Source organism: Cavia porcellus, unplaced genomic scaffold, assembly GCF_034190915.1.
Source record: "Cavia porcellus strain 051 isolate PalLab524CR breed Dunkin Hartley unplaced genomic scaffold, mCavPor4.1 scaffold_3, whole genome shotgun sequence".
Lineage (NCBI taxonomy): Eukaryota > Metazoa > Chordata > Mammalia > Rodentia > Caviidae > Cavia > Cavia porcellus.
Genome location: NW_026947486.1, coordinates 49,506,113 through 49,518,993, shown reverse-complemented (window position 1 = coordinate 49,518,993; position 12,881 = coordinate 49,506,113). Strand labels below are relative to the sequence as shown.

The 12,881-nt window shown below is 33.0% G+C and overlaps 1 protein-coding gene across 4 annotated transcripts in view; it reads left to right on the top strand.

Annotated features, from left to right (window-relative positions):
* Hdx (highly divergent homeobox) overlaps window positions 1-12,881 on the top strand; it is a 202,314-nt gene that overhangs the window by 95,640 nt on the left and 93,793 nt on the right. For all 4 annotated transcript variants that reach the window (XR_010046604.1, XM_063246139.1, XM_003470966.5 and 1 more), the window contains one exon: window positions 10,390-10,536. Coding sequence is in view for 3 of the 4 variants with exons in the window: in XM_063246139.1 (XP_063102209.1) it covers window positions 10,390-10,536 (147 nt within the window). In the remaining variant the exon portion in view is untranslated. The remainder of the gene's footprint in view (window positions 1-10,389; window positions 10,537-12,881) is intronic.

Sequence of the window (12,881 nt, the reverse complement as noted above, 5' to 3'; positions counted from 1 at the left end):
AAGAAACCCTGCCACTTGTGACAACCTGGATAAACTTGGAGGTCATAGTGCTAAGTGAAGGAAGACGGTTGCATAATGAAAAATACTGCATACTTCACTTCCATAAGTTATCTTTTAAAATAGTCAAATGCAAAGAAGCAGAGAGCTGAACAGTGGTTGCCAAGGGCAGGAATGAGAAGGAAGTGGGGAACTGATGTTCAATGGGTATAAAGTTTCAGTTACACAAGGTGAATAAATTCTAGAGATTCTCTATAATTTTTTCATATAATTAGGAATATTTACTATACATTTAAATTTTTCTTAAGTTTTATCTCATGTTAAAAATTCTTAGCATACACAAACAAAAATGATTGAGGCATTTATTTATGTTAATACAAAAATATATCCTTTCCAGGGATATAAGTCAGAGGCACAAAGACTACTTGGCAATTATGAGTTCATGAATTCCATCCTGGTACAAAAAATTTTCCAAGGCACACAATTCAGTATACAAGTTTATAGTGTCATGCCATTTGTATGTTTTTTTCAGGTGTGCATGCATTTTATCCTGTAATGCTGCTGAAGAAACTATTGAATGTGGTTGTCCTTAATGTCAGGATTATGAATTTATGAGTATTGAAGAGAGAATGATTATAGCTCATTTTATGCTTTTTGATTATTTATCTCTTCTTCATAGCAAGGGTTGAGCCTTAGAACACTTGTCTAACATGTATTAACTCACAGCTTGCAGTACAAAGACAGTTTCTGTTGATCAAGGAAGTCATAATTTAGTGATGAACAAACTTTTATAAAACAAGTTGGACATCTCAACAGTTTTGACTAGTATCCAAGAGGATAAGATAGATTAGTAAATGCACATTGAAACTTGATAAAAAAATGCTGCAGGGAATTATTATTTGAGTTAGGAAATTTCAATTGTTATTTCACAAAGAAATACATATGTATATCATTTATGTGTATATCTCAGTTCTGAATTTAACTAACATATACACAAAGCAGGAAATTTTACACCAATATATTAGAGATTTACCAACTAATATTATTTCAAAATTAAAATCAAAGAAATACATTCCTAAAGTTGTAATTGAGACTGATTAAAGGGTCAGATTTCTGTGAATTTTATTGCAATGTAAGCCAAATGAAGTCAATAATTACCCAGTTTATTGAGCTTCATTTTTTTCACATAGATTACTGTAATGTTTCCACAAAATTAGCAAAATGATTGCCTGCCTGCTTTATTTGAATCAGCTGATTAGGCTTCAGGAACCCTTACAAAGTAAAGGTGGCTTTTGAGTCCAGTAGAAATACACAGTCAACTTCAAGACATCCACTTCAGGCTTCCTTAAGGAAGAATTCACCTTCATCTATAAGTGTCCAGTACTTCCTTCTCAAAGTGGATATTTACAGTTAAATTTTAACTGAATTTATTACCCTGTTGGTTTTCTTAGTTAAGTTTTGATCTTATGAGATTTAGATATAATTGCACTTCCCCATAAACTTCTACATGTTACACCTTTTCATGATAGGTCACCTTGAGCATTCTTAATGCTAATACCCCAGCATATTTCTAGCAAATTAATGTAGGTTTTATTCAGCTAAATTTATGAGATAAATCAGCTTTCCATGTCCTCTCAATGAATCATAAAGCAGTTGACTGAGAGTATTCAGTGTTCTGTTCATTATTCCTTCCATTCTGATAGTAATACACTTTAAGTTGTTTTAGATAATTTGGCACAGTGGAACATTGTGGAATGTTTTTGTTGTTATGATGAATTATGTGAATCTTCCTAATATCTTATAGCACTTATTTTGCACTCCATTTTGAGAATTTTAGCTCCACAACTACTTTGCAATCAATGGAGGATAAACACATAATGTAATTTTTATTTTTTATTATTTAAAGAGAAAAAACGAAAGGAAATAAAATTTTTAAAAAATAGCAGTAAAAGGGTACAAATCATACAGAATTTCAAGGAAAAAATACAGTAAGATATCACTAGTTAATAGGTTACATATTGTCATCTTTGGAATAGTTGTCCAAATTACAAAATTAAAGCATGTAAAGTGAACATTCATACAATGAGATTGCACACAATGCCGATCAATGATCCAACAAAAGTTCAGTAATATGGATTTGCATACTACACACTCAAACATACATGCAGTTATATCCCTTAGACCCTTTCCTTTCTTTTTAGTAACAATTACACTTTTTGGGTTTTTACTTCCACAATTCCTATTATTTTTTGGAGAGAAAAAAACCTAACGTGGCTAAACAAAACAGAGTCGATTAGAACAAAAGGATGGGCATAGTACGTGATGTAAACACAGAATATCAGGTGATCTAAAATGGTTACCATTGTGCCCTCTTGCTATTTTTTTTTTTTAAAGTGGCCCATATCGTCAGGTATAATAGAATTGATCAAAACAGTATAGAACAAGACCAATAAAACCTACACTGGAGACCTTAGAGGACTTCAAAAAAATAAGATAATAGTCAAACCATAATGGGCGTCAGAATATATCTTATTGCCTTCAAAGTGGTTGCTTATACCCTCAAACTTGATACTATCAAACAAAACAGAATATAGAATAATCAGACAGAACAAGATGGGGAGAGCAATACTGGGGTTCAAATCAGGTTAATAGGAAAACAAACAAGTTACTATAATATGTCCCGCTATTTTTTTTAATTTAGTTTTCCCTTAATTGAAAAAAATGTAAGCAAAAAATACATTAATTTTAAAAAAGGATGGGATTGAGGTAGAAGAGGACATTGTATTAAAACAACACAGGTCAGACCCGAACTATTTAAGCATCATTGTGTTTCATACCCAGATAATCTAACATAATAGTAATCACCATAGTGCCTCCTTCCTTGAATTATTTGAGTATAACTTCATATTCTATAGCGTCAAGCATATTAAGACAGTCTGAAGCTATTCAGGCGAATGAAGAAATTACAGGGTATTTAGAATCAGTTAACAGAAAAAGAACAATGGTTTCTATACTATCTCTTTGCGAATAAAAATTTGTTTATACTATCGAATATAGTAAAATATAGTAAAATACCACATGTTAAAACCAGTGGAAACAGATGTACCACAGCTTGATGAGACTTCAAAACAAGATGATATTAAATCAGCAGTAGCTTTTATGATGTGTTGTTTTCTTCAGAATAGCTATTCATACTATTACCGATACTAATATCGAACAACCCAGATTAAAACCATTGCATTTAATGAGTGATAACATTATATGGATTAAAAGCAATATGACTGGGAATCATGTTTACCATATAATTTTATGTATTCTTATCATTTCTTACACTAGGGAAACTATTCGGTATTTATACATGTGAGTTTGATTTATTTCACTTATGAGTATGGTCTCAAGCTGAGTCCATTTATTTATAAATATCTCAATGTGATCATTCTTTATAGCTGAGGAGTACTCCATTGTATAAAAATACCACAACTTTTTAATCCATTCCTCAGTTGATGGACACTTAGGTTGTTTCCAAGATCGGGCTATTACAAATTGTGCTGCTATAAACATGGATGCACACATATCACTGTGGTATGCTATAAACATGGATGCACATATATCAATATGGTATGATGCTTTCATCTCTTCTGGGAATATGCCTAGATTTGGAATAGCTGGGTCAAATGGGGCTTCCAGTCCCAGCTTTTTGAGAAATCTCCAGACGGACCTCCACAATGGCTGTACTAGTCTACACTCCAACCAACAGTGTAGGAGAGTTCCTTTTTCCCCACAGCCTCTCCAGCTTTTGTTGTTGGTGGTTTTCTTGATCTTGGCCATTCTTTCAGGAGTGAGATGAAATCTCAGTGTGGTTTTAATTTGCATTTCCTTAATGACCAGTGATGGTGAGCATTTTCTCATGTATTTATTTGCCGTTTGGATTTCTTCATCTGAAAATTGTTTATTCATCTCAGATTCCCATTTTTGGATTGCATCTTTGAATTTTGGGGGTCGTATTCTTTTTAATTCTTTATATGTTTTAGACAGAACTCCTTTTTTTCTGAGGGGCAGTTCACTAAGAATTTTTCCCAGTTTGTGGCTTTTCTTTTCACTATGTTGGAGATTTCTTTTGACGTGCAGAAATTTTTTAATAAGAAGCGATCCCAGCTATTGACTCTGGGAAGTATTTCCCGTGCGGTTTGAGTCCTGTTCATGAATTGTTTACCTACTCCTATGTCTTCAAGGTTTTTACCCAATTTGTCTTCCAATAGACTTAGTGTTTCTGTTTTAATATTAAGATCTTTGGTCCATTTATATTTTAATTTAGTACATGGTGATAGGCATGGGTCTAGTTTTAGTTTTCGGCGTGTGGAGAGCCAGTTTTTCCAACACAATTTATTAAAGAGACTGTCGTTCTTCCAGTGAATATGTTTGGCCCCTTTATCAAAGATAAGGTGACTGAGTGTGTTTGTAGTTGTGGTTATATCTTCTAATCTATTCCACTGATCTTCGGCTCTGTTTTGATTCCAGTACCATGTTGATTTTACTACAGTTGCCTTATAGTATAACTTCCAGTCAGGGATTGTGATACCTCCTTCCTTGGCTTTGCTGCTTAGAACTGTCCTTGCTATTCTAGGTCTCCTCTAGCTCCAGATGAATTTTAGGAGTAATTTCTCGAGTTCTATGAGGTATGTTGATGAAATTTTTATTGGGATTGCATTGAATCTGTATAAAAGTTTTGGGAGAATGGCTATTTTCACGATATTTATTCTTCCTATCCATAAGCAAGGGATGTTTTTCCATTTTCTGAGATCATCTTCAATTTCATTTGCCAGTGTATTATAATTTTCCCCGTATGGGTCTTTCACTTCTTTTGTGAGAGTAATTCCTAAATATTTCATTTTTTGGTTGCTAGTGTGAGGGTTATTGCCTTTATATTTCTCTCTCTGTGACTTTGTTGTTAGTGTATAGCAATGCTATTGATTTTTGAGTATTGATTCTGTATCCAAAACATTACTGAATTTATTTATTATATCTAGGAGTCTTTCAATGGAATTTTGAGGATCTTCTATATAGAGTATCATGTCATCTGCAAATAATGATAATTTAACTTCTTCTTTTCCTATCTTTACTCCTTTTATTTATTTCTCTTGTCTAATTGCTCTGGCCAGTATTTCCAGTACTATATTAAATAGAAGTGGTGATAAGGGACATCCTTGTCTTGTGCCTGATTTTAAAGTAAAGGCCTTCAATTTTTGGCCATTTAGTATGATATTGGCTGTTGGTTTGTCATAGATGGCCTTAATTATATTGAGGTAAAGGCCATCTACTCCAATTTTCTGTAGAGTTCTTATCATGAATGAATGTTGGACCTTATCAAAGGCTTCTTCTGCATCTATAGAAATGATCATGTGATTCTTACTTTTGGCTTTATTGTTATGGTGGATTACATTTATTGATTTATGTATGTTGAACCATCCCTGCATGCCTGGGATGAATCCCACTTGGTCAGGGTGTATGATCTTCTTCATGATTTGCTGCATCCTATTTGCCAATGTTTTATTGAGGATTTTTGCATCTGTGTTCATTAGGGAGATTGGTCTGTAGTTCTCTTTTTCATTTGGGTCCTTCTCTGGTTTTGGTACTAGAGTAATACTTGCTTTTAGGAACGATTTAGGAAGGATTGCTTCCCTTTCAATTTCATTGAAGAGTTTGAGGAGTGTTGGCATTATGTCATCTTTTTATTTCTTGTACAATTCTGCAGTGAATCCGTTTGGGTCTGGGCTTTTCTTTGTAGGTAATGACTTAATTACGTTTTCAATTTCATTAATAGAAATTGGGTTATTCAGTAGTTTTACATCTTCATGACCTAGCTTTGTTATTTTGTATGCTTCTAGGAATCTGTCTATTTCCTCTGGGTTATCAAGCCTTTGAGAGTAGAGGTTTTTGAAATAGGTGTTGAAGATCTTCTGTATTTCTATAGGGTCTGTAGTAATTTTGCCTCTTTCACTCCTTATTGCATTAATTTGAGCTTTTTCTTCTCTTTTTTTTTTAATAAGGTTTGCTAGGAGTTTGTCGATTTTATTTATTATTTCAAAGAATCAACTCTTTGATTCGTTGATTTTTTGGATTGTTCTTTTGGTCTCTATTGCATTGATTTCTGCTCTGATTTTTATAATTTCCTCTCTTCTTTGGCTTTGGGCTTGACTTGCTCTTCTTTTTGTAGATGTTTGAGCTGTAACATCAGGTTATTTATTTGTATTTGTTCTGTTTTCCTAATGTGGGAACTCAGTGCAATAAATTTTCCTCTGAGGACAGCTTTCATTGCATCCCACAGATTCCCATGAGTTGTATTCGTGTTTTCATTTGTTTGTAGGTATTGTTTAATTTTTTCTTTAATTTCTTTTATGACCCACTGATTATTCGAGAGTGTGTTATTCAGTTTCCATGTGTTTGTGGGATTTTTGCAGTATCTTTATCATTAATTTCTAATTTCATAGTACTATGATCTGATAGCATGCAAGGGATAATTTTGACCCTTTGCATTTATTTAAATATGTTATGTGAATTAATATATGATCTGTTTTAGAGAAGGACCCATGTAGTGCTGAGAAGAATGTATATTCTGTTGTATATACTCTGTATATGTGTATCAAGTCCATTTGTTCACAGGTGTGATTCAGTTCTTTTATTTCTTTGTTGATTTTCTGTGTAGTTGATCTGTCCATTGGTGTCAATGTTGTGTTAAGACCTCCTGTTAGAACTGTGTTGCTATTAATTTGGTTTTTCATTTCTGTTAGTACTTTTTTTATGTAACAGGGTGCTCTGGAGTTCAGTGCGTATATGTTTAAGATAGTTATCTCTTCCTCTTGAAGTTTTTCCCTAATGAGTATGTAGTGTCCTTCTTTTTCCCTGCTGATCATTATTGGTTTGAAATTCAGGTTATCTGCAAACAGAATAGCTTTTTTGGGGGTTCCTGTTGCATGAAGTATTGTTTTCCATCCTTTGACTTTTAGTCTGTGAGTATCCTTTTGGGTTAAATGGGTTTCTTGTAGACAACATATGGTTGGATTGTGTTTCTTGATGCTTTTTGCCAGGCTGTTTCTTTTAATTGGTGCATTGAGACCATTTACATTAGTGGTTATGACTGTTATATATTGGTTTGTTGTTGACATGTTATCTTTTTGCTGTTGCATCTTTATCTTTCTGCTCTGTTTGTCTGCTTTGTTTAGTGATTTTTTTCCTAAATGTATCTAGGGTGTCTTTCAGTATTCTTTGCAGTGTTGGCTTGGTGATCATGAAGTTTTTCAGCTGTTCTTTGTCATGGAAGTATCTTATTTCTCCATCGATTTTGATGGACAGTTTTTCAGGGTACATCAGCCTAGGTTGGAAATCATTTTGCTTTAGGATCTGGAATACTTCACTCCATGCTCTTCTTGACTTTATTTTTTGTGCTTTGAAGTCTGCTGTGATTCTGATAGGTTTTCCTTTATAGGTGATCTGTCTTTTCTCTCTGACAGCTTTTAATATTCTATTCTTTTGTTCAATTTCTGGGATGTTCATTATTGTATGTCTGGGTGTAGATTTATTTTGGTTATGGCTATTTGGAGTTCTGTATGCTTCATTGATCTTGATATCAGTTTCTAATCTCATGTTTGGGAAATTTTCAGCTATTACTTCTCTAAATATCCTCTTGACATCCTTTATGTTGACCCCTTATTTTTCATTTATCCCTGTCAACCTTATGTTTTTCCACTTTGCATCATCTTGCAGGTGTTGAATTGTTATTTCCTGATTTCTTGTTATTTTTGAAAGATCTTTCCTTTCCTGTTCGCTAGCTGCAATCTTGTCTTCGAGGTCTGAGATTCTATCTTCACATTCATTGAGGCAGTTTTTACAACTTTCAATGGAGTTTTTGATTTCCTGTATACCTCTTTGCATCTGCTTTATGTATTCTGTTTGTTTCTTATATTGTCCATTCAGGGATTCTATCTTTTTGTTTAGGTCCTCCAATTTTTTAACTGTGTCTTCTTTTGATATGTTTAGCATCTCCTTCATTTCTTTTATCATTTCTTCTTTTCCCTGAGAGATTATTTCTAGTTTAAATTCCTTTAAGGTTTCCCAGAGTTGCTTCTTTATTTCAGTTACTATTATTTCAGGTATTTCAGGTATGTGGCATGTGTTTTCTTCTATGCATGTGGTTCCTAGGCTTTCTTGGGATAGGCTGGATATTTGATGTTACATTTTGGTCTTTGGTTTTGTCATTTTCCTATTTTTTCCACCTTTAAATGTTGTTCCAAGTGAGGGAGAGAGTTCCCCCAGATAGTGCCTAGGCCTGACAGGCATGGCCCAGCAGGAAACCACATGCTGGTCACCAGGTAACAAGGAGAGTTCCCTTAGACTGGGGAGGGATTCTGTGCTTAAAACTCCCTGGTTCCAGCAGGAAACAGCAGACAGATCCCCAGGCAAGGAAGAGAGTTCCCCCAGACCAGGGCAGGATTCCTGGGGCAGGATTCCTTGCCTAGGCTCCACTTGCTGGTCTTGCAGGAAATCATACCTGGACCCCAGGTGACAAAAAGTGTTCCCCTAGACTGGGGCGGGATTCCGTGCCTACCAGACTTGCTGGTCCTGGCAGGAAACTGCAGGCAGATCCCCAGGCAATGAAGAGAGTTCCCCCAGACTGGAGTGGCATTCCTGGGGCAGGATTCCTTGCTTAGGTGCCACTTGCTGGTCCAGGCAGGAAACAGTGTGCTGGTCCCCAGGCGACAAAAAAGTTCCCCTACACTGGGGCCGTAATTTTTATTTTGTAATTAGCTTGAGGGCTAATCCTCTTGATTAAGAAAAAACCTGGATGGCATATTCGATCATTTTTTGGGAACATGTAAGTTAATATTAGTACTACTAATAAATGATCCTCAATGTTTTATATGCAGAAAGAACAGACTTAGCTTGTAATCAAATTTTAGAGTACTCATACAGAGACACACACAAAAATTTATTGGCAGTAAACTGTGAATTAATATATTGCTTATTCTCTTCGATGTTAAAATTACATTTCAAAGGACTGTAGTTTAAAGCACAAAATTTTGCCCACTATTTAGTATTACTTGGGTTTGATTAAGGCAATTTTTATGATATGTCATGTTTTATGTGTTGTATGTACTATTTTCCATTGTTACCAGAACCTCATTCAGTAGTTTTTTTTTTTTTTTTTTCAGTTTGAAATCAAATACCAAATGCAGTTTTTATCTTACAAGCATTCACAATCTAACATTTATATGTGGGACCAGATCATGTTATTTCAGGATCATATGCAGAAGACAGCAACAGAAGTGTGTGTCTCATGCTATATTTTGCAACATTGGTCATTAACTTACACTTGGCAGTCACTCTCTCTCTCTCTCTGCCCCTCTCCCTCTCTGCTCCCTCCCTCTTCACTTCCTCTCTTAATGACCCTCTCACTCTCTCTTTCATCTTATACTCTTTTCTGTCTTTATCTCCTATCTCTGTCTCCTATCAATATCCTTTCATTTCAAAAACATGTATGTGTTCTCACAGGGTTTGTAGCATATACATTGTTATTAAACCATTTTTTTTTAGTTTTTCCACCACTCCTTGACATTATTGAAGAAATCACAAAAATTTAGCCTCTAGACAAAAATCAGAGCTATTTTGACTTGTAGCTCTGCAATGGACTTTTTGTGCACTATTGACTGAATCTTTGAGCCTTCCTTTACCTAAAGCTTTGGCAGCAAAATGAATGCTTTAATTTACTTTCTAGGAAGATCTCCAGCAACCATTATACAATAAACACTGTATAAAGTATTGTTTTAAAATAAACAGAAAAGCAAAATTTAGGTTTACCATAAAGCTTTTGAAGCCATAAATATAATTTTATCATTATATTACCATTTTCCTTTTCTGTTGTTCACATTTTAAATTAATTGCAACATCATTAGAAGACTATTTTCTGGGTTTAAATAATATAGATTAATTAAAATGCAGCACATCAGTATCATTGTGTTTTTGTGTTTTGGTTGTGTATTGTATTTGAATGTGAAAAATGTTTATTATAGCAAAAATTGAAAAAAATATCCAACTAAAATGTTAAGTATTTTTGCATGTTGTGAGTTATTTAAATTATGTTTTTATTTATTGCATTTCTTTAAAATTGATATTTAGAAGTTGTTCTCAGTTAAAAAGAATTCTCATTTCCTTCTAGCACTTTGTGTTATGATATAGAAACAAAACAATGAAAATGCTTATTTTCAGAATGAGGAGCTCAGAGTAAGAATTTTGAAAAACACTCTGTATTTAAAATAGTTAATGCAATTCAGCTTGACGATCCTGTCTAGAACATAGTTTCCATTGATCATTCTAACTTTAAAAATATTTATTTTTCAGCTACAGGACCGCACTCAGTTTAGTGATCAAGACTTAGCTATGCTTAAGAAATTCTGGGACAATGGCATGACCAGTCTTGGCTCAGTTTGCAGAGAGAAGATTGAAGCTGTTGCTACTGAATTAAACGTTGACTGTGAAATAGTTCGGGTAAGGCATTTTCAATACTTTTCATGCCACATTTGGTACATGGTATAAGTGAAAATTTTAAAAACCCTTTGAGGTCCTATAAACAATGTCAGTAGCACAAAGATAACCCATATAAAGAGAGATACTGTTTGCAAGTTATTTACTAAATATGGAACTTTTATCCAGAGTATATAAAGAATATTTGCAATTCAATAATAAAAAGTTAAGTGTTGCACCTTAAAGACAAATGACTAGTATAAAAATTAAAATATGTTGAACATCATTAGTCATATGGAAATCATAACCAACACGAGATATTAGTTAACACCCACCATAATGGCTTTACCAAAAAAGACAGAAAATAAAAAGGTACTGGACAAGTTACATAAAATAAGAACCTTTGCACACTGCTCATAAGAATGTAAAATATTTGAGTTAGTTTGAAAAAACCTTTTCAAAAGTTTAACACAGAACTATAACTCTGTTCCACTTCTGGGCAAATACTTATAAGAATGAAAAGCTTGTAATCAGCCAAAAAAATCACATTCTGATATTTTTAGTAGCATTCATTATTGCAGCACCAAAGTAGGAACAACTCAAATGTCTATTAAGTAAATGGATCAAAAACATGAGATATATGCAGATAATAGAATATTATGGATCCAGGTAAACGAATGAAATATCCAACATGGTATTAAATGGATAAGCTTTGAAAATATGGAATTATGAACTTAATCACAAATTACTACATAGTGTATTATTCATGTATATTAAATATATGCAAAAGTCACTCTATAGAGACAGAAATTAGATTAATGGTTCCCGGGGTTTGGGAGTATGAAAGAGCCAGGAGCTGCTAATAAATAATATTTCTTTGAGACAAGATCAAAGTGTTATTGAAATAGTTGTAATTATTGTGAGGATATTGAAAGTATCTTACACTTATACAATAAATGATTCCATTATAAAATACTTGAAATATATTTAATAACCGTGCTTAAAAATTAGGAATTGATCTGAAATGCCTGTCATATATTCATGTAATGCACGACAGATTAAAAATTATAGTTATCAGTTTTGTATCAATATTCGATGTCGCATTTGAAAGACATTTTCATAAGATTTACATAGTGGTGATTCTAGTACATAATTAGCAATAAGTTTTTAAAGAATTAATTTTGAATTTTACTATCCACTTGATGATTTGTCTGATGTAAGTATTATCACTACCACTGATTTCCCATCTCATTCAATGCAAAGTTAACAATTGGTTCTTGTGATTAAGTAAGGTTTCATTTTAGCAGAAAATGGAGGATCATCTAAAAAATCAAAAAGGAAATATATTAAAAAACAAGTTTCTAAGTATAACATTTTTCTAAAGAAATAAAGTATTTTCTCTTACACTTAAGTAGATAAAGCAATATAGAAATGTTATGAGGCATAGATTTCTCAAGTAAAAATATTCTAAATTTTAATGTCCTATTCAGAGCCTTTTTATTGAAATAAAATCGAGATGAGAAATTAACTTCAATATGTTATTTAGAGAATACGCTGTGATATTTTACTTTACACTAACATGAAGAGTGAATTATGTTGGATACTTCCTATTTTAAAGGAAATTAAAATCTACACATGGAAAAAAACCTCAAAATGCAAACAACTCAAGAGAAAGTAGAGTAGAATAATAGTATCAGGAACAAAAGCCAAAAATATAAAAACGTAGACCATGTGTTTTGTTGTCATTGTAATTTTTATATTTAAAATCAAAATTATTTGTGCTCATACTTATGGAGTCAATATCTTTAGAACTTACTACAAAACAAATATTTCTCACTCTCATCCTATTGTTCTCATTAGTCCAAATCAAACATTCTCCTTTTCCATGATTCCTTTCATATTTACTTCCATCTACGAGTAATGCGCTATATTATTCAGAATTAATTTTTAGCTATAAGTTTGAGACTCCAAGTAATAGCTATTTAAGAAACATGTTCCAATTCTTTTATTTTAAACAGAAAAATCAAGAAGCAAACAAACAGCAACAAGAGCAAAATAACAACAAAAAACCAATAGTGATATAAGATTTCAAAACAAGATTATATTTAACAATGCTTGTTATATTGCATTATTGTTATCCATAAAATAGTTACTCTGTTTACCAGATACAGGCACAGAACATTGATCAAACAATTTAATTTCCTTTTGAAAAATTTCTTTCCCTTTTACTATATCTATTGTAACTTTTTGATCTTTTTACTTTTTCAGTTTCTTACACTAGTGAGACAATAGGGTGCTTACACTTGCAAGTCTGATTTAGAATAAATCACTTACGAGTGTGGTTTCTACTTGCATCCTTCAACATATTT